The 24,770-nt window shown below is 37.3% G+C and overlaps 1 protein-coding gene across 3 annotated transcripts in view; it reads right to left on the reverse strand.

The window, feature by feature from the left end:
• STAU2 (staufen double-stranded RNA binding protein 2) overlaps positions 1 to 24,770 on the reverse strand; it is a 148,672-nt gene that overhangs the window by 86,756 nt on the left and 37,146 nt on the right. For all 3 annotated transcript variants that reach the window (XM_009995574.1, XM_009995572.1, XM_009995573.1), the window contains exons 7-10: positions 18,358 to 18,570; positions 16,112 to 16,249; positions 12,768 to 12,899; positions 8,275 to 8,335 (exon numbers count right to left, since the gene is read on the reverse strand). In XM_009995574.1, the coding sequence (XP_009993876.1) occupies positions 8,275 to 8,335; positions 12,768 to 12,899; positions 16,112 to 16,249; positions 18,358 to 18,570 (544 nt within the window). The remainder of the gene's footprint in view (positions 1 to 8,274; positions 8,336 to 12,767; positions 12,900 to 16,111; positions 16,250 to 18,357; positions 18,571 to 24,770) is intronic.

Below are 24,770 nucleotides of genomic sequence, written 5' to 3' on the forward strand. Positions count from 1 at the left end.
TCGTCGCAGTTGGAAAAGACTCCTCAGGTCACCAAGTCCAACTGTCCACCCAGAGGAGAAAAAAAAAATCCACAAAACCATGACAAAACCACAACCACACACCCCACAAAATCAACAAAATCAACACAAAACCCAACAAAAAAAAACCCCACTACGCATGCCCTTAAGTTCCACATCTACACATTTCTTTAACACCTCCAAGGATGGCGAATTCACCACCTCCCTGGCCAGCCTGTTCCAGTGCCTGACCACTTTTGGTGATGAAATTCTTTCTAATAATTCTTTCTAAACCTGCCCTGGTACAACTTCATGCCATCTTCTCTGGTTCTATTGTCACTCACTTGGGAGAAGAGACCAACACCCCCTCACTACAACCTCCTTTCAGGTAGTTGCAGAGACCAGTGATGTCTCCCCTCACCTTCCTCTTCTCCAAACCAAACAATCTCAGTTCACTCACCTTGTCTTCATAGGCCTTCTTCTCTAGACCCCTCACCAGCTTGGTTGCCCTTCTCTGGACACGCTCTAACAACTCAACATTCTCCTTGTAGTGAAGGGCCCAGAAATGAACACAATACTCAAGATGCAGCCTCACCAGTGCTGAGTACAGGGGCATGATCACTTCTCTACTCCTGCTGGCCACACAACCCTGATACAGGCCAGAATACTGTTGGCCTTCTTGGCCACATGGGCACACTGCTGACAATCAAGCTTTTATTGTCAATTCACACATATATATCTGTGCTAATTTTCTCTTTTCTTAACTGTTTATGTTGCTTAACTGCTCTTTTCTCTCTTCTCTTAATTACTTATATATCAGTGCAAATTTCCTCTCTTTTCTACTTGATTGATACTGCAGGGATACTCTTCCTCTTTCTTCACTCAATCACTTCTCCTGGTTCAAGGTCACTCATTGAGTTTTCATATTTCAATGACACTCCTTATACCTGATACAAAAGATGTTAAACCACATCTTAATTCTTTCTTGGAAAACTACATTTTTCTTCCTACAAGAAAGCTACACTTGTTGGTGTGTCAGAAGCAGCGTCAGCTAGTGTATGACTTCCCATGACATCCCTAAAGAGAATATGTTCTTCCCTGTCCTGCAACCAGTGATATGGGACACCAGCACAAAGAAGTACTTTCATACCTTTTGTAATGATGCAAGGTAAACCATGATGTATTTCTGTATATGTGTCACATGCTCATAAATTAAGTTTAACACCCTGATATTTGAAGTAATCCATCACTGGATGAAGAAAAGGTTCTTCCTAAAGAGATAATTCCTATTTTCAGAACTAAATGGAAATACTTGACAGATAACTTTCTTTCAGATTATGCCACCTGTATTCATACTTAATAGAACCTTTTTGTATTGTGCTGCTTAAAATATGGGGCAAAATTTTGTAATTAGGCATGAAGTTGGACCCAGATCTAACCCTGACTTCACTATTACATAAGTTAAAATGGACAAGACCTTAAGAGGCATGAAGGACTTCCACATGGAACAATTCTTCCATATTACTGGGAAGTTCTCAGCATGTCCTAGAACATGGCCCAGTAGAAATCCACTGAGAGCAAAAAAGAGAGTTAACAAAACCAAATAACTATTTCAATAACAAGACTGAAAAATAGAAATATTATTATAAAAATAAATTATCATTTTATACTCCACTCACTACAAAAGCCTATTTATACACTACAATGTTTTCAAAATTCGTTTTATTACCTCAGTAGGAGCTCAGAAAACGTCAGTCAAGCAATTCAAGAGGCAAACAGTATGGCCATTATGTTCTCAGTAATAGTCTACCCACAGTCTTGGCTTGAAATACATAGATGCAATCATTACCTACCTAGCACAGCTATCTGTGCTAAGTGTCTGTATTTCTAAGTCACCAGCTACTGCAATACTCAGTCATGAAAAAATGTTGTCATTACACAACATCCTTCAATCAACATATCTCATCTACATGACCTTAAACAAACTGGTGTTACATAATGCCACTCATTAAAATCCTGGTTTATTTAACCTGAAAATAACATGACATGAGGTAAATACCATTCAGTTCTTCAGAAAGCCAGATCTTGATATCCTTAATTTCAAGGGAACATTTTCTTTACAGCGAAAAACAAAACTGCAGTATTGCAGGAGCCTTAAATTATATATATTTCTGTAATATTTGATGTCTGACTCATGTGAGGAAAGTCCTTTGAAATTTACCACAGCTCCCTGCTTGGGAGCATAAGATTTTTGTAAAAATAAGACTTAAGTGTTTGCAGTGGGGAATTTCTACAGGATATTCCAATAGACATATACAACATCTACACAATTATTTTTACATTATAATTTCTGCATCGTAAGTTTCCAACAATGTATCAATGTACCAGACAACCTAAGATTAAGATGAAGCAAGTTCTGAAAAGAACCAATCTAACTGCAGAAAGGACAGTACTCTTATCAGTAAAGAGGATCAGCAAATTTGGAGCAGAAGCAAATCAAGCTAGTGAGCTGACAGACCAAGGTGCTTGTAAAAGCTGCAAGAAAATTATTTTGAAGGGGCTGAAGCAATTAGGAGAGTGCCTAAGTGCAACTGGAGGTGACCTGTGGAGGCAAGACTATTCATTAACAGATTAAGAGGGGAATGAGAATTGTGATGATGAAAACAAAGGCATGACCCACATGTAGAAGAGATGAAAGAATGAGCAAGTATACTAGACAAGGATAGAGAGGTTGCTGAAGCTAAGAAGGTCAAGGGGGACATCAACAAACAGCGTAGGTATGAGTGAAGATGAAATCAGAGGAGGAGAAAGCAGTGGGGGAGTGGAAGTCATAGGGATAAGATGTTTGATGTAAAGGAAAGGGGATGGAGGAGAGAATGGAGAATTAAGTCCTGGTTCTGACAGCAATAAAGCATCAGTTCAAGTGACGAAATTTTTCAAGGACATTACTATCCTAGACTAAGGGTGAGGTACCTGGTGGGTTCTAGGCTGGGGGAAAGGGGATAAGGAAAGCAGAAAAGACTTCAGAAAACTGAACATGTTTAGAGAAACACAGTATTAAGGTTAATTGTGTGATACTGCTCCTTTTGCTTGGCTGAAGACAGAAATACAAATGCAGATAATTTCCAGAATTACATTTTGTAAATTTAAATTTGAGAGTTAACATAAAAAAAATTATTTCTGCGTTGCTATTTCGCATGCAATTTTTTTCAAATGAATATACAAATAGCAAATCTGAACAAATGTAATTCATACAGGAATTTTATGGGACCAGGAAAAGCAGGGGAATTTCCCTGAAATCACCTCTATGCACAGAGCTGATGTCACAGTGGCTGTTCCCTCTTTATACATTTTATATGTCAAGAGCTTAATGGTTAAGCAGTCTCCTAGATACCTAAGCCTGAGGGCATCCAAACCACAACCTGGACAAGCTGGAGAAGTGGGCCCAGGTGAACTTCATGAGGTTCAACAAGGCCACGTGCAGGGTTCTGCACCTGGGCCGAGGTAACCCAAGGTATGAATACAGGCTTGGGGGGAGGTCACACTTGAGAGCAGCCCTGTGGAAAAGGACCTGGGGGCACTAGAGGATCAAAAGCTGGACATGAGCCACCAATGTTCAGCTGCAGCCCAGAAGGCCAACTCCATCCTTGGCTGCATCAAAAGAAGTGTGGCCAGCAGATGGAGAGATGCGATTCTGCCCCTCTACTCTGCCCTGGTGAGACCTCACCCAGAATACTGCATCCACTCTGGTGCCCCCAGCACAGGAAAGTGCCTGTTGGAAAGTTCCTGTTGGAACATACCCAGAGAAGGGCCACGCAAATGATCTGAGGGCTAGAGCACCTCTCTTATGAGGACAGGCTGAGAGAGTTGGCATTGTTCAGCCTGAAGAAGAGAAGGCTCCAGGGGGACCTCATAGTAGTCTTCCAGTACCTGAAGGGGGCCTGCAGAAAAGATGGGGAGGGTCTTTTTGTAGGGGCTTGCAGTGAGAAGACAAGAGGTAACGGTCTTAAGCTGAAAGAAGAGAGATTTAGGTTAGAGATCAGACATAAATTCTTCAGTGTAAGGGTGGTGAGACACTGGAACAGGCTGCCCAGAGCTGTTGTGGGGGCTCCATCCCTGGAGGTGTTCAAGGGCAGGCTGGATGGAGCTCTGAGCAGCCTGTTCTAGTGGAAGGTGTCCCTGTCCATGCAGGAGAGTCAGAACTCAATGATCTTTAAGGTCCCTTCCAACTCCAAAAATTCTGTGATTCTGTGAAATCTCTTCTGCTTCTAAATTAGCCTTGCTAGAAGATGGGAAGAATCTTTTTCTTTTTCTTTCTTTTTTTTTTTTTTTTTTTTTTTAATGAGTATATCAGCTCAGCAACTACACAGGTAAGGTGTTATTTAAACATAACCAACTGCTATGAGAGACTCTAGCTAAGGTCCTGAGAACCAGAGAGTGTAGAAAAGTGGCTCAAGGGAGGGAATTGCTCCCAAAAACAGATAGTGATGTTATGAGGTTCACGTCACAATAGAATCATAGATTCATAGGGACTGGAAAGGATCACTGATGATCATCAAATCCAATACCCCTGCAGCAGAACAAACACATAGGGCAGACCACACAGGAACACATCCAGACAGGTCTCTAAAGTCTCCAGAGAAGGAGACTCCACAACCTCTCTGGGCAGCCAGTTCCAGTGCTCCGTCACCCTCACAGTGAAGAAGTTTTTCCTCATGTTGAGGTGGAACTTCCTGTGTTGCAACCTGGCACCATCTCCCCTCATCCTATCACAGGGCACCACTGGCCCATTCTTTACATCCACCCTTCAGATACTTAAACACGTTAATAAAGTCCTCTCCTAGTCTTCTCTTCTCAAGACTAAACAGCCGCAGGTCTCTCAGCCTTTCCTCGTATGACAGATGTTCCAGTCCCTTAATCATCCTTGTATCCCTTGTTTAGTCAATAAGTTTACTAAAAAACCCCACAGAACAACACAAACAAAAAAACCCAAAACAGATGGAAAATTACTGTTCTGTAGCTGGTGATTAATCAAATAAGCGGTGTTGCCAACCTTTTTTACTGTGGTTTCTATGCAGGGTGACAAATAATTCAACAAATGTTTAGTGCTGTTTCAATCTAACAAGAGTGTTCTATAATGGACAAAGTTTAGTAAGTTAGGAAGCAATTCAAAAGTGAAGTCCAATGAAACAGCCATACTTAGTGAGCAAAAATGCATTCAACCTACTGCAAATCACCTTTGAAATACACTCAGAAGAATTAAATATTTCAGCAAAATGTAACGCATATGAATTCCAACTAAAATGTCTGAAATAAGAAATAAAAGCTTTATTCCCAACCTCCAGAGTTCAGTCACTGTTCATGAAAATAGAGGTGTATTAAATTACCTACTGAAAGTGCTCACAAAAATGCCTAGTTAAAAAATAAACATGTAGAGGACTATAAAAAACAGTTTGTATAGAACTAGGGAGGGCTACAACTATAAAGTTCACCTAAATTTTGTTTTCTCCAAAGTGAAGATATATTAGTATGCAAAATTCCATTAATACCCAATTAATTTTGCATGTATTTTCTCCTGAAAAAACTGGTCAAGAAACATGTAAGTAAGAATTTTTTTTTTTGTTTTAGTGAGAACAATTGCATGAAATCCAAGTACCTTTGTTCCTTACGAGATCATCTGCTCCTGCTGCTCATTTACCATCTGAAATCATAATCATCTGTTGGTGACAATCTAATAATTTTCACAGTAACTAATTGTGATATCACAAACAAATGATTATGATTTCAGGTGGTGAACAAACAGCAGGAGCAGATGTACTCTGAAGAAGAAAGACTGCAAAGTCATGCACAATTCCCTAGTAATAAAATGTTAGGCAAGAAAAACAAAGAGCCTGTCCTTTACAGAGAGGTAGGATTGCTCTGAATGTAATTTTTTGTTATTAGTTTTTCAATACTTACTTTGTGACTTCTATCATTTCTGGAAATAGATACAACTGTACTATGGAAAATTGAGGGTGGGGAACTTATAAAAGCAGTTAGGGTAATTTTTACCTTGTTAGAATTACAATACATAAAACCAGTGTTATTTATTTGTTTGCTTGTATTTCATAGCTCATCTACAGCTTCTCCTAGAATACATACTGTATTATGTTTGTGATTACCCCCTCCAGAAATATAAAACCAAAATATATTCCCAAGAAAATGCACTTTGCATTAAGATTGTTTATTTGTTTCATGTTTCCGTTTTTTGTTTGGTTTTTTTTTTATTACTGCTTAAGTCAAATCCAGAGAGATAAATGACCATTCTGTTGACAGTAAACATCTCTGTATGGGCTGCAAATGCTTGTGGTGTGCCCACAGTGTCTCAACCTCTCTTCCAGAAGCTTTAAGGAAAAAAACCCTCACACAAGGTTCCTGTCATTTCATGTGTGAAAAATGTTTAAGATATCCCAAAACAAGAAACAAATAGCTCCGTGTTTCATCTTTAAGATTCTGGAATGAAGAGGACAGGTAAAGATGTAAACCTGTCGAAAGCAGCTTTGCCAGTGAGTAGAAGGAACAGAAGTGAAACTTGCTGCAAGGGCAGCTGCAAAAGTACATGATAGAAGGGAACAAGATAAGTTAATTTTCAAGGGTATATAAAAGGGAACAGTAAAAATGCATTGAGTAAATAAGCAGGAGGATAGAGACTGAACAGTATATCCCAGCAAAAAAACTCTACATAATAAGGGTACAATGAAATATTTTCATCAACTATACCAAAATATAGAACTATTACGATTTCTTGTTTTGTTGTACTAAAGCATACAACTTCACTTTACTATTCCAGCTTTACTTCACACCATTTCAGATGAAGACATAGTGCATTATCCTTTTTCCAGGCATATAAATATACCTTAGCATATTACTACCTGAAATTACGTGACAATTTTTATCTCTAACATTGAAACTTGTTTAGAGCATGCTTAAAAAAATCGGCCCTTTAAAGGTACATGACATGAGAGATGATGCATGCAAGTGATATTTTCTTTCATTCGAAGAAGACATTTCAAACTTCCCCAGATCTCCTTGACTACAAAGCTCTGAGGTTATCTTGGACTCTGAGGCTGAAGGGCAGATCAATAGATGCACACAGGGAAAACTCTTAATAATACCAGTTCTTCAGGATTTTTTATGCATCCCCTGTGTGGGAAACTATCAGACAATATTCTACCAGAAAAAGAGTAGGGAAAGTGCTTCCTACCAGCAGTATAAGCCAGTAAGAGCAAGGATCTCTTGAGAAATGTTCAGCTCATATATGTCCATTAGACCAAGGGGATATATCTCAGTGTGCTGAGTCAACAGGCTTATGTCATTGAGACGCCACCCTCTAGTATCTTCCAAAAGTCATTGAGATCAGGAGAGGTCTCAAATGCCTGAAGAAAGGCATCATTATCAAAAAAGGCCTGCTGGTCAGCCTCACTTTAGCCTCCGGGAAAATCAGTAAGTCCTCTTAAAACTACTTGTGGTCACACAAAGGAGAAAAAGGTATTGGGAACAATCAGCATGAATGTACCAAGGATTTTAGAAAGTCTCAACAATCTGACTGCCTTTTACAATAAAATGACTGGATTTATGAATGGAGAGCAGTGGATGTCATTTATGTTTGCTTTAGTAAGGCTTCTGACATCAATGTGGGATGCAAAGAGTCTAGGTAGATGAATTACTAGATGATGAAAAATTGTTTGGGAATCAGGCTTGGAGGATAGTGGTAGGCTTTGGAGAACTTAATGCCAGCCTTCCAACACCTATGAAGAAGTTTCAAGAAAGACAGAGCCAGACACATTACAGAGTCATGTAGAAGAACAGGACATGACAGTTATAAACAAACATGAGATGTTCCTACTGGTATAAAAGAAAAAAATAATCAGAATGAAGACAATTAAACACCCCAGCAGGCTGCTCAGAGAAGCTACGGAATCTCCATCCTTGGAGAACTGGAAAAAGATATACACAATCTTGTCTGAATTCTTTACTGACCCTGCTTTGAGCAGGTGGTTTAGCTGACTTCTTAAAATCCCTTACAACCTGAAGGATTTAATGATTCAGTGACAAAATAAAAATCTTCTTGTTTCTGCACTCATTCATGTCTGTAACTCACACAGAGGACACTCAAGAGTTAATTAATCTAATAGGGATAAAAACCCAAAAATATTTATAGAAAGCATTTCAATGGTATTGAATAATCCAAATTCTACAAAGAGAACCATAAGTATCAATTCAGAGAGCAATACTTACTGTTACTTGTTGGCTCAGTAAACCCAACATTCTGGCCATTCCAACTCTTGTTTTCTCCAAGCTGAAACAGGTAGAAAAAATCAAGTAAGTGAAGAGCAAAATACTCCTTAAAAGAACATTCATGTTTATGAATTTAGTTGAAAGATTCTAAAAAGGATGACTTAGGATTGCCACATCTGCTCACAAAACTTTGCTAACACATCTAAATTTTTGTCCAAAATAGGTTATTTGAGGAATGTACCCTTCATGAATAAACATTAACAACTATTGCATAACACTGAAATATAAATGTTTCCCCAAGGATTAGGCACAACTCCGTATGTTACCAAATCAGACTCAAAATCAAATGTTTTAAGCAGCTCTCAAATGAAAACATACACTGACAACAGAGAAATTACATTCTAAACCAAGATCATCCGAATGTCTGCTTATGAAAGAATGCATAAACACTATAAAGTACTTTGGGTGTAATTTCAAAATATTTACTTGCTCAGAATCCATTTAGTTACTAAAGTGGAAGCAAAACAAAACAAAACAAAATATTTCTATTTTCTATTATTTTAATATATATACTTTTTTGAGGAAGGTAATTGTCTTCAAGTTATTTTTATTATGCTTAACACCAGGTATTACCCTGACACAGAAAAGGTGAGCAATTAATAAAGAAGTTCAAAATTATGCCTTCCCTGAAGTCTACATAGTAAGTAAGATGACAGTGGTCAAGGTTTAGATGAAAATGTGAATAAACAAGTCTAAGCTTCCTCATGAACTAAAAGCTATTGACAACCAGCTCCATGAATGTGAAACAAATGATCCTTTTCAGATTTCACTGGGATTTTACATACAAACAGAAAACTTTGTAGCAAAGCAGTCTATTTTCCATGACAAAGTTGTAATCATTTGGTCTGGAAGACAGAGTCGATTGGAAAGCAGAATTGACACAAAGGAGGATCAGCAGGCTGAAATTTGCTTCTTCATTGCATTAAGGCCGTTCAGATTACTATCATGTTGTAACGCAGACTACTAAATAATATGTTTTCCTTGGAAAAGAGAAGGGAAGAGCACACTATGCAAAGCAGCTATTTCAGTGACTATTTCCTTGTCTTTCCTCATCATATGAATCTCAATGTGCTTACAACCCAGGCCATGTACTATAAAAATGGGAAATATTCAGCGGAAAGGAAGGGTAAGTATTAGGGTAAGTATTAGAATTGGTTCTCAAACTAGTCACCCACCTTCACACATTTTAATTTCACTCCTTTCATTCTTATTATGAATGAGATAATATGTATATTGGAAAACATGAAAGATGACAGTTCTTCAAATCAATAAGCAATATGAAATCTATAAATATGTTTGTATTTGTGTCTGTTACAACAGCGTGTTTTGGTCATTAACACATACTGTGCATCCATAACATGATCTGTAAAGCAGCATGAGTACAGTGCTAAAATAAGAGAAGAACAAAGAATCACAGAATAGCCATGGTTGGAAAGGACCTCTGAGATCACTGAGTCCAACCATCATCACAAAAAACCAAACCAAACCAAACCAAACCAACAAACTACCAGACAACACACCACCCAAAAAATCCCCCATACCCAACAAAAACTCAAACAAACACAAACACCACACACACTACCAAATAACACCCACAATAAAACCCCCTACAATCTCAGCCACTAGAGCATGCCCTGTAGAGCATGCCCTGAAGTTCCACATCTACACGTTTCTTGAATACCTCCAAGGATGATGACTCCACCAGCTCCCTGGGCAGGCTGCCCCAGTGCCTGACCACTCTCTCAGTAAAAAAATTCTTCCTAATGTCAAATCTAAATCTCCCCTGCTGCAACTTCAGGACATTTCCTCTGGTCCTGTCATTATTCACTTGGGAGAGAGGCCAACACCCACCTCCCTACAACCTTCTTTCAGGTAGTTGTAGGGCATTTCCAGCTCTCCTCATTCCTCTCTTTTTACTATTTACTAACTTGATCATGATGAAGAATTTAAAAAGAATTAATCTATCAGCAAGTTATCCTTAAGAGCTGCTATTTCACAAGAATGCAATTTACTCTGTTTTTCTTCTAAGAGAATAAAAGTGGTAAGAAGAAAAGACGGAAACATGTAAAACAAAGCCATTACTATCTCCATATTCTGAAGCATAGAGCTAAAGTTCTGATGGCTGCAAAAAGTCTCCCAGGACACTTTTAAATTGCACTCCTTAGAGCTCTGCCCAACCATTACTCATTTCTTGCAGGAAATGGATTACCTTAGAAAAGGGCAGAGCCTTTACTTTTTTACATTACCTTGATTACCTGTTTACCTGTGTTGCCATCAGCACCATGCATGGCTCTTGTAACACTCTTAGGTCTTAATTAAGACAGTTATACCAGTCACATTTTATGCACTGGGATTAAGGAAAAAACCATGGAATCTGGTTTTGCCTTTTTTTCTTTAAGGGAGGAGAAAGGTGATGAAAAGACTTGGGGGAGAGGGGGCAGGGAACAGAGAAGTTTATTTTTTTAAAAGCATCATAATCAACACAAGTGAAAATTATCCATTTAGATGCCAACCTGATATGTCAGCTAATCTACATTGGGCCTCACTTTGAACTGAAAGAGAGAAACAAGTATCCACTAATGGTACATCTTTATTGTGCCACCTATATGGAAGGACTTTTGCAGTGCTCAAATTGGTAGACATCTAAGGGCTATTTTCTCTCTTCTTTAGCACAGCTCAGTTTGAGCATTAAAATGCTTTAATGTACACAAACTAACTTCTGTATCTGCTTTAAATACGTTCAATCTGTTATACGCAGAAGATAAAGCCAGATGTTCCACATATTTTATGTTCTTAACCCCAACAAAGCTACAAAAATTTGTTCTATGATCTTAAATACTCCCACTACATAAAACTTTAGCAGTCCACATTTTTTGGATACAGTATCACGTTTGTTCATTGTGTTCAGAATCATACTAGGCCACTGCATGCTATTCTATAAATTCTAAGAAATCTATGTCTGAACATACGTAATTAAACTGCTTTTTGAAAGACAATGCACTTGTAATCAATAGTTTAAAAAACAAGGAATTGGAGTAGCAGCACCCCTTTTTAGCCACTCCATTTTTTTAAGGCTTTCAATGTAACCACAAGTTTCCACTGTGTAGAGCTCTCCAAAGCAACTATGTGGTAGGCTGATTTTTTTCAGGCTTTATCTCTGAAAACTAGTGAGTAAAAATAGTTCAGTCAATTTGAAATTCAGGACTGAAAAACTATGTTTTTCTATTAGAAAAAAAAAGTTGACATTTCTGGCTTGCTTTGTTTTCCAGAAAGCCCTTTGGCCAAACTGGCAGTGAAAAAATGTTGAAAGAGGTAGAAACTAACTCCTACATCAGAAAAGTCTCAGCTTTCTGGTGAAAATTAATTACCATTAAACTCTGTCAGAAATATTGCACACTTTTATATGACTAAGTTATATAGTGAAGAACATAGTGAAGGTGAATGTGAATAGCATACAAGGAACTGCTCCTAGCAAAGGAGAGGGAAACATAATGATGCCAAGTATCTAGTATGACATTTCTTTTCCTGGCTAAGTGTATAGAACAAATAGAATATCTTCCTATTTTTTTTAAGAAAAAGAAAAGGCATTTAAGAAGATACAGATAGATAGATATACACTATATTCAGATTTATCATGTAGACCGCAGAAAAGCCCAGAAGAATATCCCATTGACCTGATCTAGCTGCTGCAGCCACAGCAAACATTTAAGCCAAGATCAAAATATATACATGCAGTGACTCTGTATAAGACAGAAGCAGTTCAGAGCCCACAGCTGAGCCACATACCTTACCAAATATCTTTTCAGGATACAAAAGGCAAAACCATAGTACCCAATTTTGGTTACAAAACCTTCCATTAATAAACTCAAGGCAGGGGAGGAGTGCTAAGCTGTGCATCACTAACGTGGAAACACATAACTGCAGCACAATCAAATGTAAAATGCAATTCCTTCACCACAAAGAAAAAAAAAAAAGAGACACAGTTACTTTCTCAGTCATCAAACCTGAAAAAGCCATTGTTTTTCTGGAGTGCTTTTAGTACATATGCAACAGCAAGACAAACACTGACTACTATGACTACTTCATGTATTAAAATTAATAACATCATTCGTCTCAGTTCTCTCATGGATGCCCAGAATAGAATAAAGCAAAAGGCATAAGTAGAAATAGATGCACACATCATCTATGTATTTTTCACACACACTATCATCTGTAACTACCTTTCTGTTCCTAATTACTCTTAGAGGGGAGAGGCTGCACTTACAGGTAACTGTAGCTATACAGCTGTAGCTAAATGAATGCTGACCTCTGACAAGCTCCCTTCTAAAACATGGGGTGCACTACTTTAAGCTTCTCTTCTTACTAAGTGATTAGCTGATACAGCTAAGAATGAGTAAGGGTAAAATGCAAGCATCGTAACAACTAGTTCTCACCTTTTCTGGCTGGTCTTGAAGAGGAGTAGATGCTTTGTAACCCAGCTGTAGCAACATTGCTTCTGCTGCATTTCTTTTAGCTATTTTCTTGTTTGGGCCTGTTCCAGTAGTAACCTCATTGCCTACTTTTACCTTAAAAAGAAAATATTTATCATAATCACAATAAATGCAAGACTCCTTAATATCACCATGTAATAATCTTGCTGATCTACCAGCAACTGTTAGCTCTTCTGATGAAGATATAATATTGGAAAAGAAAGAATAGAGCAGAAGGGGGCAACAATACTGCTTCACACCAAAGAGCCTGCTTAGATTTTTCAGAAGGTCTCCAAACTTATACCGAAGAGCTACTTTTTTCTGTATCTCAACGTGCACACAGTCGTCTTTCCCTCCTACCAGCTTCTGTTCCAAACCTCCCTGCTGAATGAACATGTCCCCCACTCTTGTTCCCCTCCTATTTCTTAATGAGGAAAGTGCTACAGGATCTGGACTTCATCTTTGTAGGAGTGTTGCCTGCAGCAGCCCCCCAGCATCATCAAGACAGTATTCAGAAGAACAGAGGCATGAACAATGAGCTGGAGATTAAAATGAGAGTGGTTTCTAAAGAAAGATGAAAACCATGTTTGCATTCCTCCCCTTTGTCCCACCACAGGCGCTGGGGCTGCTTTCTTTTCTGCACTTACACCTGACAAACTTTTATCAAAATTGTCTTTGGGAAGAAGGCTCCTCGATGTACTTGCAGTCTCTGTACCACACAAACAGTTTCTGATAAACAAGATGCCTTTCATAAAACTAGTAGCAATTAAAGCCTCAAATAAAGGGAAATTATAGACAATGGATATCCATAGAGCGAAGCTGTAACTTACTCCTTGGGTTTGGTACTATTCTTGAACTCCTGAAGCTGTGAGCATCTGGTTTGTAGTGTTAGCACTGCCATTGCTATTCACTAATGCAATATTCATAGCTCTTTGATGGCTGTATTTCATTCTGTCCATTAAGCCATTTTATTCACCATATTTCCTCTTAAAATAGTAAATTATTTCCAAAGTGTGTTAAAAAAAAGAAAAGGGGAAATTAAGAAAAAATAAAATAGTCAAGGTGATCTGAACAAAAGAAACCTTGAACATCAAAAACCTGAAAATGTTCAGAAAGAGCTTTAAAAAATTGTAAAAACACTCATACAATTGTTAAATAAATACTAAATATTATTAGTACTTTATTTTATTCAATAATTACTCACTTTCCCTAAATTATCATGTATATATTTTCCTACAAAATTCCTCTTCCCTCAAACACTTATGAATTCTACATACAAAGAAAAGTCTGTAAATAAATAACACAGATCATTAATAGCCCTTCAAAGAACACATACAATTAACCAAAAGGATTTGGCTACCTAAGACAGAAATATTAATAATCTTGAAATAAAAACTTTATCTTCTATGCAGTTCCACAATCACCATTAGTGAGTAGCCAATCTGCTACAAGTTTATATGCAATAACACTGAGGGACTTTAATGGGACAAGACAAAATGATAATTTATACTATAGCTCACAATAAATCAATGTGAAGTTATTTCTCAGACCTGTAAAACTGGTTTAGCTATTATTATAACCTCTATCAAGGATTAAAGGTCTGACTACAAAGAGAAAGAGCTTTCTGAAATTAACTTTGGGAACAGAACACCAACTAATGTCATCAGAGGTTTTCTTCTGTTTATCTAGTGGTCAGGACAAGTAATTGGATCCATTTCATCACATCTAAACTTGTTCTTTGTGTGTCAGATAAAAATGAACATACTATCTCTGGATATTTTACTTCCACATTCAATTAAATTAAATGAAAACATTGTTTAAGTAGTTTATACAAAGGCTTTTTATTCTGATAAGGTTTTTTGTATGCCATAATGAATCCACTGAGACTTCCTGAAGGTGGGAGAAACAGCAGTATGATTTTAGTGTGAAAATATCACAATAAGGGTAAAAATGAATCTATGGTGTTTGAAAGTATACCAAATAAAGCAAATGATCTATAGAATTTCTTGGGACCCTTTCTTTCGCAAGTCTTCCTAGATTCCTACAATGGAATCTTCTACGTATTCAGTTATTTTAAGATATTTTTTTTTATTCAAACCAAGGTTTTGGTCATTATTGAGACTCCTCCAATCAAAAGCCAAATTCTCAGCCCAGCTTTCTAATACTGGACTGAGTTACACAATCTTCTTCTGATGCCTCACACAACCATCTCCAACAGTGGACACTCCCACAGGGTCCGAGCAAGAAAAAAAGGATGGTCTCTGATAGGATTACTCTTTTTCAAATATGTTCACATAGAATAAAAAGTTGGAAATCCAAGTTTATCAATCAGATTCTGCAACAAAAGAAACCCATTATCTTCTTTTGCCTCAGAGAGAAAGATAATAAATCAAGACAGATAACTGAGGTCCAAGGAAATGAAGATTGCTGGCCTATCTTGACTGACAGAAGGAAGGACTCAAAGATTTAAGTGAAAACATAACTAATTTTCTGGACAAGGCAGTGCTGGCACATCATAAATTCTGCTTGTGATCAGAAGTGACATTTTGGCGTGGTTTGTAGACAACAAGTTGAAACAGGTTCAGGTATGCTGTTCTGAATTGTTCCGGCACAAAATTACCCCCGACTAAAAACACAAGTGAACAGAATTCCTTCCTGTTCCTAGTCTTTCTTAACCTGCTGCTGTGCCATCTAATAGAATTTCACAGTTATATAAGATCTTTGTGAATGTTCTTAATTTAGAAATTAAAGAACCATTAATGATCTACTGTTTCTGTACTAGGTTGATAGCCTTAAAACAGAAAAGCTAAAACACATGATGAAAAGCTTTTTCTGTGGTATTTCAGATACAAACAAAGCCACAAAAAAACTGAAAAGATTTTTTTTTTTTAAATAAAAAGCTTGGTAATACAGAGATATTCATATCCACATTTCAGATCACTTTTTTGTATTGCAATCCTCTAATCAACAATAGCAAAAAATAAACTTTAAAAAAGACAAGTATAAGCAAATAAATTATGAACCATCAGCGTTAAGACATAAACTGTCAGACAAAATGAAAATATGAGCCAAATAATGCAGAACCACTACAAGAAAAGCATCTAGAAGGCACATAACCTAATTGTCATTAGTTTCACCAAGAGAAAGAAGATTCAAACAGGCTTTGATACTGTATTTCACACTTCTTGCATAGCTGACCGTAACGCGAAGAGCTAAAGACAGAGGGATCTGCTTCCTGTGATTCTAAGATTTTGCTTGAGTTTTAACACAACAGAGCAAGGGAACTATCTCTATGTTACAGCAGATACCTGCATAACAAACTCTCGACGGCGAGGCATTCCTCTCTCTGACAGAAGAACATACTCTGGCTCCTTCTCCTTTTTGGCCTGCTGGATCTGAGCCAGACGACTGATGGGATTCATTCCTTGACCGTATTCTGGTCCAGTCTAAAACAGGTTTAAAAGAAAGAATAATTATTACAGTATATATCCATACAATTGTGTTCCTTTAACAATCTTTTAATAGGGTTATCTATACTTTAATACTCCCTTTCAGAGAATAAGAAGCAAATTTCTTTCCATCTTCTGATCAGGAGACAAAGGTAAGAATCCTTAAACTCAAAACTGTGGCAAAAAATATGCACCTATTGTATGCCACTGTTGCAGGCAGTTTGCATGCCTAGCATCTGTACACTATATATATAAATTAATATTAACTGTTGTTACTTTATTCATGCTCAAATCATGTGCAAGTTAAATTAACATAAATGGGCACACTACAAGCATTCCAGAAGCTTGGATATTAAAAAAATAAAAACCTTCTCTATATCCAGGTTACTTTTACTACTAATGTCTCTTTCTAACATGTCCAACTTCATTTAATTCAGTTTAAGATAAATGGTATATGGTACTATAACAGCCTTTTTCATTTTATACCTCTAGCATCATTCTTGAGAATAACTTTTCAAAATGAGACAGACAAAGTAAATAGCCGATTTGAGACCTTGCAGCTTTAAAGTTGCATTAATGCTCATTTTTTTCCTAGAAGCTTTTGAAAATTAAACACCCAGAAATTCAGCAGAAGCTGGGTATCGAATTAACCTAGTTTTTTTGGGTTTATTTACATCAATAATTCTGTTTTGAAGGCAAATGAAAAGAGGAAGATGATGAAGCAGGTCCTTTGTACATTTTCCAAGCCCATTTTTGCACTTACATTAGATGGCTTTTCTGTTGGTTGTTCCTACAAGAGCCTGCACTCAGTGTACTGAGTACAAAGATTTCTAATGGTTCTACTTCTGGAAGATAAATACTGATTTACTTATTTCTATAATTTATCAATGTAACATTCAATGAGGACTAAGTTCGAGCCATACAGGTATAACACCATCCAGCCAACATAATGCAAGCCAAGGACATAACATAATTCAGAAAAACTGAAGTGTTTTGTTTTTTCCTAAACTAAGAAGATGCAAATACACAAAAAGATGAAATTTAGGTACTAAAACTATATTTTGAAGCAGACGTTTTGGATATGAAGCCTTCCTGTTCTTTCCTGTAAATCTAGTATCAAGGTTCCTCATTTGCATAGTATGGGGTGAAAGTGACTCTGTAACACCAGAGAGAAAGTGAGCAACTCTCCACTGTTATGTACACCAACCTGCTGCTTTTGTTAGATCATTTGGAATAAATACTTCAGATGACCCGTTGGTTTTGTTTGTTTTGTATGAATTTATGATGAGTAGACAAACCAGGGTTAGTCACCTCAGATGACTGACTGAATAGTAGAAGTTGCAATAAATCTACTACCACCGAGAATAAAAGCATCATTTAAGAAGCTTGAGTTTACAAGAATCCAGAGCCTCTAATGGAAGTCCCATCAGTGCAGCAAGAAGCATATTAATATCCTGAGACAGGGCATGTTTTAACAGAAGGATGGCTCAAAGTCATGAAGTCCTCCATGGGCTAGTCTCCAGTCAATTTTCTATCTGTATTTGAGAGCTAAAGAGCATTATCAAACACAGACTCATGAAACAAACAAACAAACAAACAAATTATTGTCCTTTGGTATTTGACAAGTAATACACTGGGCTAAGATGTCAACATACTCTTTGCAAGTCCTTAATCTAGCTCCAGCTCTAGCAGGACTGTGCACTATTTGCCCCCCACCATTTCTCTCTCTTCAAACTGAGGAAGGGTGAAGACCAAGCAGAGAACCACCATGTATGCTGGTGGGGCCTCCCAGAAGAGATGAGGCTAAAAATTCACATGGCTGTACAGAGCTGCTTGGAGGGTTTGATCATCCACTAGACTTGAATCAAACTCTTGAAGACTTCTGTGCTGCTAGCTTGGTTCTTAAGCCAAGCACCTAACAGGTCATTATATTTGAGAATTTCACAGCATTCTCAGAATTTAAAAAAGTACTGGCATATAAACACAGGCAGAAAGGTAACAGTATCAACAGAAAATTACAAATAAGCTTTTACTGATTCAAAATCTGAATACCTTTGCTACTTTCTAAGCAAACATGCTTAATTCTGTCAAAGGCAGATACATACCTTCAATATTGTTTTTGGACGTTTTTTAAAGTAAAGTTTTGGCTTTTCAATCACAGGAAGAGGAGGAAGTTTCTTAAGTTCTTGTAGGACAGACATTGCAGCACGTTTCTTTGAGAGTTTCTTACTGTTACCTTCTCCTTCTGCAGTGAATTCTCCTACTGTAACTCGTGTAACAAAGCTTTTCATATGAGGAGGTCCACTTTCTTTAATCACCTTTTAAGCAAAAATAACATCAAGTTAAACCACACTGTAAGAATATAACTTCATGTTTGTATCTCTTCAATGTACAAATGCAGCTTTCCTGTGAACTGAAGCTGGGTTTTCATAAAATCTGGACAAGTATTAATGTCAGTACCAGGCCTGAGGACAGAAAATTAAGCCTGAATAGATAAAAGCAATTCGAACCATCCTATTCAGTGTTTCACAGAATATACACTAGACCTAAAATTTCAGAAGGATTTATACAACAGTAACACAATATGCAACAATATTGCATGTTTAAACCAAGGCTGCTGGTTTTGTCCTTGCAAGGTCCATCACAAACTAATTTAAATTAATGAAGGTTCACCTGGCTTTGGCTATTTCTCTCCACACAACATATTCAAAACTATGTTTATATGGCATCATTTCAATCCATTTGTATTGTTTTCTGTTATCATTTGAACACGGCATGTTCACACATGGTCCCAAACTTCAGCCTGAGATGTGTTTTAATGCAGTCCCAGCTGCAGGCAGCATGCCTGCTCTCAGCCATTACCTGGCCAGAGTACACAGCTCAGAGAAACATCCCATACAGTTAAAAGGCTGCCAGTCTTGCATCCACAACTCTCAGCTGTCTCAGCAGTACCAAAAGAAATTATTAAAAGAGGCACCATAACTCACACAAAAGCCAGTCACTTTTGAAAATTTTCATCTATTAATTCCCTTCCAAACATATTCCGAATGACCACAAGAAAAGCCATTTGAAGTACTTCTCCACTATTAAAAATTACAATCAAATAAAAATAAAATGAAGTTCTGAATGTTGTACCTCCCTTTAGCTTTTTCTGTCTTCATTTTCCCATACACACAATGCTCCTTTTAGGATGCCATAATGTTAGGATGCATTTACCAACAAACCATAGCACTGCAAGTGCTAAGACAGTCATCCCTCCATGTATGCACCATTTACTGGTCTGGACAACATCTATCAGGAATTAGAGACCTCATTTGGGAAAAGGTTCCGTTATTTTGTTTGATGGGCGGAAGCAGATACCTAATTTAATCTTTGTATATGTAATGTGTATAAGGAGACATTAAAGCATCTGACAGGCACCTCTTCGTATTATCTTCAAAATCAATACAAATACATATTTTTTCAGTAGGTGCAATTACATCAAAACATTCTTTGAAGACATGTAATGCCTGAGTGCAAAGGAACCGAGGTAAAAGTGCTAGGGCCTTCTTGGTGTAATAACTATATTTTTAATGGGCTGAAACCTTCAACCTTAATATTATTAAAACATGTTTTGTATTAAAGTTCTTTTTATCAAGGTCATGTCCTTTGCATTATTTAGTTTTGCTGTTACACTGTAATGAAGTCTCCTTAGGCTTGTATTTCTTTTTTAAGCTCTCTTTTGTGGCAACTTCACCCACTAAATACAATTAGCACAGCATATATCAATAAAAAGAAACAAAATTAAAATTAACAGACAACTTTGTATACATTTTCCCAGAATAAGACATCATTTGTGCCAGCCTGGGCTTTTCTGCTGTACTCCAGGAGTGTTCCCAATCTAAGATTCCAGGTGAAAATTTCAGAATTGTTTTCATGATTACCTCACTTGAAAGTTGCCCGCAAGCGCTTCACTGCACAAGAAGCCAGTGGTGCTTCCAAGGCAGGGACACGCATGGAGCCACGGGAAGCTGCACTGGCCTGTGCTGGAGCTGGGACAAATCCAGCACCAGCATCTCCTGCTCCCAGGCAATGTTGGGCTTCGTGTCCGTGCCGAACAGCTTCATGGCACTGCAGCACTTCCCACTCTGTTTTAAAGGTGTATCTTAATCCACCCCTGCTCATTGCTATCCCAACTATTACAACACGCTGGCTGTAAAACATGCCTAAATTAACCTTACTAAGATTCTTAATCTTTATGTGGTCTTGCTAATACCATTATATAGGTGTTTCTACATACATGCAATATAATGGATTAATAAAATATACAAGAATGTCTATACTGACCAGATGAAAACAGACAAAGTAAGTCACTTAAGAAATATAATTGTGGAGTTCCTAAAATACTAGTTTTATATAAGTTTTCTCATATATAAATGCCACAAATATATATAAACAAATGAAGAAGTATTGTAATACAAAACCAAATTATATTTTCATATATGTGAAAACACATTTCTTAATATAAAACTAATGTATTCTGGTGTGTTTTTCATCTTTTAAACTTTTAAGTATGTGACACAAGGTAAAAAATTGCCTGGAAAACATTCAAGACTGTTTTTTTTTAGTGTGTACAATGGAAAAAAGTCTGTGTTGTCAACGGAATGGACCCCTTAGGATTCAGACAGGATTCAGATAAAGCTAAACATCCAAATTTGGTAATTTAGCAAAAAAAAAAATATTTACCTAACAACATTTTTGGTTAACCCCAGATTTTAGATCTTTTTACTCCACATGATTTCAAACATTTGTGCCGTAAGCCTAGGGATAGAAAACACTATAAAGAAATTCAGCCTTTGCTATTGAAGAACAATATATACATTGGTACATTAAACTATTTCCTCAGTTGAAAGATATGACCCGTGGACCAAATCATGGCTAATTTAAAGCTGAGAATTTAATTAAGGGTGGCAGTTCAATACACTTCTTTTTCTGTTCCACTGATTTAAAGAATAAGTCCACCAAGAGAAAACACATGGGGCCAAAACACATCTAAGGTCAAGTTACATCCAGAGTGAATTTGGCTAAATTTAATGAATCATGCTGACAAATGAAAACCAGCAGTACGATTACAATGAAAGAGCAATGCTGCTTCAATCATTAATGAGACTCCAGGTAGAAAATTCAAAGGATTATGACAAAATCAAATGGACATAAAAACCCCCCCAAACAACACACAAAAAAAAACCCCAAGCAAAAAACAAAACCAACATAACCAAAAGAAAACAAAACAACAAAAACAACAAAGAAAGGACAATGCAAACAGGTTAAAAAAAAAAAACAACCTAACATGACACCTGCATTCATGATTATTTAGATGTTTTACAATACTGATATAATCCCATGTGCTTGTGTGGGCAGGCATACCAGATTGACCTAGTTTAAAAAAGGAAAATAAAGGTTGTATGTTTCATCAAAACTGGAGCGAGGGAGGGTAACCATCATGCAAAAGCCAAATGAGAGCTACTCAGTATGTCAATCATTCAATCTGACAGCATTAATTCTCAGGGGAGCAGGAGCCAGATGGGTGTGAAACTTTCCATTGAGAACTTGCTCATTCTCCCACAGTCAGCAATTTGGTCTTATCCTGGTTCAGAATTCGGAATCTCTGCCTCACTGTGATAAGGCTGGGACACAAGAAACTGAAACTTTTTTCTCAGCTGAACACTGGAAGGGGACGGAAAGGGATGGAAGGGCAGAAAATTTGCCTGTTCAGGTACTCTATTCCCTCACACTCAATAGTGAGAATGAGAAAAATACTTCATTGTATCTGCTACATATAAAAAATATCCCACTTCAAAGAAAACTACTGAAAATAAAATCACAGTACGGAACATCCCAACTTGGTCTAATATCTGAAGCTATTAACTTCAGTTACATCTTCTAGTATCACCCAACCCCTTACTGACAGGTCAGGAATAAAATCATGTATGTTTCAAGAGAGCTGAAAAAAACCAGGATTTTAGCCTACTGACAAGGAGGGAATAAGACGCAAAATGACCATTTCACAGCTATTCTAACAATTTTAGATAATCACGTAATAGATAAAAATTCCTTAGAACTCACCCTAAAGTTCCTAGGCTGCATTACACAAAACAGGACAGACAGAAGAAAGCCACAAGATTCTGAATACTCTCCCTATTTTCCACCCCTTTTGCAATTCTGAGGATGTGTTTAAATAGAACTTTAAATATCTTTATGACCATTACTTAGTTGCATAACACAGCACTGTTGGAACATTGGCTAAAGCTTTGTCAGATGAAGAAAAGACAGATCATTTTATAGCTATGGCACAAAAAAACCCTAGAGAAAGCTTTGATGCCTGCCTGAAATAACACAAAACCATTTGTAAATAAAATCCTATTAGAAACATCAGATCCTGGGGATTACCCTTAATTGCTTAGCAGTTTTATTGAAATATAAGCCAGTACCAAGTTCAATCAAAACTCCATTTAAGAATGTCACTTGTACTTAGATTTCAAGGAAGGAAATAACACAAAACCTGTCAGGAGAGCAAGAAACTGTCTTTTTTTCAATGCTGTTAACATTCTTTGGCAAGTGACACATTAGACTTTTCCTGTACTAAGTATCTCTGCTTCATTCTTTCTTTACCAAATATTCTACCTTAAATGAGCTGAAACACAGGAAAGTTAAGAAGATATGTGAAGCACTATCCCTCTTTTCTTACTAACTTCCAAGCTATTCTGTGATCCATGACCATTCATCTCCTTGTATTTGAGTGTAGTCATTTGTATGGAACTGTTCCAAACACTTTAAAATACTTAAGGTAGAAATCATGTGTGAAAACTGAAATGTTAATTATAAGCTTCCTTTTTGTAACACAGGCACGTGTATCCACTAAGTCCGATCTTACATGAGCTATGTTATTACCATGCAGTTGCAAACTGATACACAAACATCTGCAGACACCACAGTTTTATCCCTGAGATTTTACTTTCTTTTAACTTTCTAATTTAACTCTCTAATCTCTGCCTTGGTGAGGCCACATCTGGAATACTGTGTCCAGTTCTGGGCTTCCCAGTTCAAGAGACAGGGAGCTACTGGAGAGAGTCCAGCAGAGGGCAACAAAGATGACTGGGGGATTGGAGCATCTCCCTTATGAGGAAAGGCTGAAAGAGCTGGGACTCTTGAGCCTGGAGAAGAAAAGGCTGAGAGGACAACTAATTAATGCCTACAAGTACCTGAAGAGTGGGTGTAAGGAGGATGGAGCCAGACCATTTTTAGTAGTTCTCAGTGACAGGCAATGAGCACAAGCTGGAACATGGGCAGTTCAACTTAAATATGAGGAAAAACTTCTTTACAATGAGGGTGACAGAGCACTGGAACAGGCTGCCCTTGAGGTTGTGGAGTTCCCTCCTCTGGAGATATTCAAGACCTGCCTGGATGCAGTCCTGTGTAATATGCTCTAGGGGATCCTGCTTTAGTGAGGGAGATGGTCTAGATAATCTCTCAAAGTGTCTTCTAACTCTGACAATTCCGTGATTCTGTAATTAGTCCACATTACATGGACCATGTATATGAAGCACATACTCATTTGCTATGAGGAGTTCCTTAGTCAAAACCAATATCCTTTGTCTTTGGCTGTCTTACCTACCTTCTGAGAGATTTCTCTGATTTCTAAGAAGGTCCAAATATCCCATCTGACACTGTCCAATTCATGGCTATAGGCCCAATGTGTCAGTAAACTTCAGACAGCATGCTGTAAGGCATGCCACAGAGTAATTCATTTTTTTGGCATGCAAATATGTGCCTATACTCCAAAAAGCACTGGAGAAAATAACCATCACCAGTATAAGCACTACCCATGTCCTTCATATATACTCAATTTAAATGTAAAACAAAAAGTAGAAAAATTAAACTTTAAAGAGCCACTTGCATTACTATTTTCTGAATGTTAAACAAAGAGGGAGGGAGAAACCCCAGCTTAAAAGTCTGGTAGTTCCTACCACAGTAACATTAGATTTTTACGACCAAATTTCATACCAGAAATTTTTTTCTGTTACTAACACTCATTCTCCTATAGTTAGTTCATTGATAGCGTTGGAGCTATTCCAAATAATCTTTATTAGTTAGGGCAAACTAAGGTGTCAGAAGCAGGTTCATGGATAAAATCATGCAAAAAGAATAAAAAAAGTCAAGAAGGCGTAAACACAGATAGACAAAGAGTCAAACGGTGTGGAAGATAATACACCCATGGCTTTCTAAAAACAGCACATCAGATGCAAAGTGTCTCAACTGGACCTTTTGCAGTATATGAAAGCCTACAGTTAAAGCAAAGACTTTGGCTGACTATTTTGAAGATTATTTCAAATCAGAGTGAGTGTGCTTCTAATGCCACAGCACTGTACAGAAGATACCTGAACTGTCTTTCTGCCATCCACTTGCTTGCAACCAAATATTAGGTCTCCCATATTTCTGAATGAGCACCTAATTTAATAGTAAAATCTAAGCATCTCAG

The sequence above is a fragment of the Chaetura pelagica genome, unplaced genomic scaffold (genome assembly GCF_000747805.2).
Source record: "Chaetura pelagica isolate M959 unplaced genomic scaffold, ChaPel_1.0 scaffold83, whole genome shotgun sequence".
Lineage (NCBI taxonomy): Eukaryota > Metazoa > Chordata > Aves > Apodiformes > Apodidae > Chaetura > Chaetura pelagica.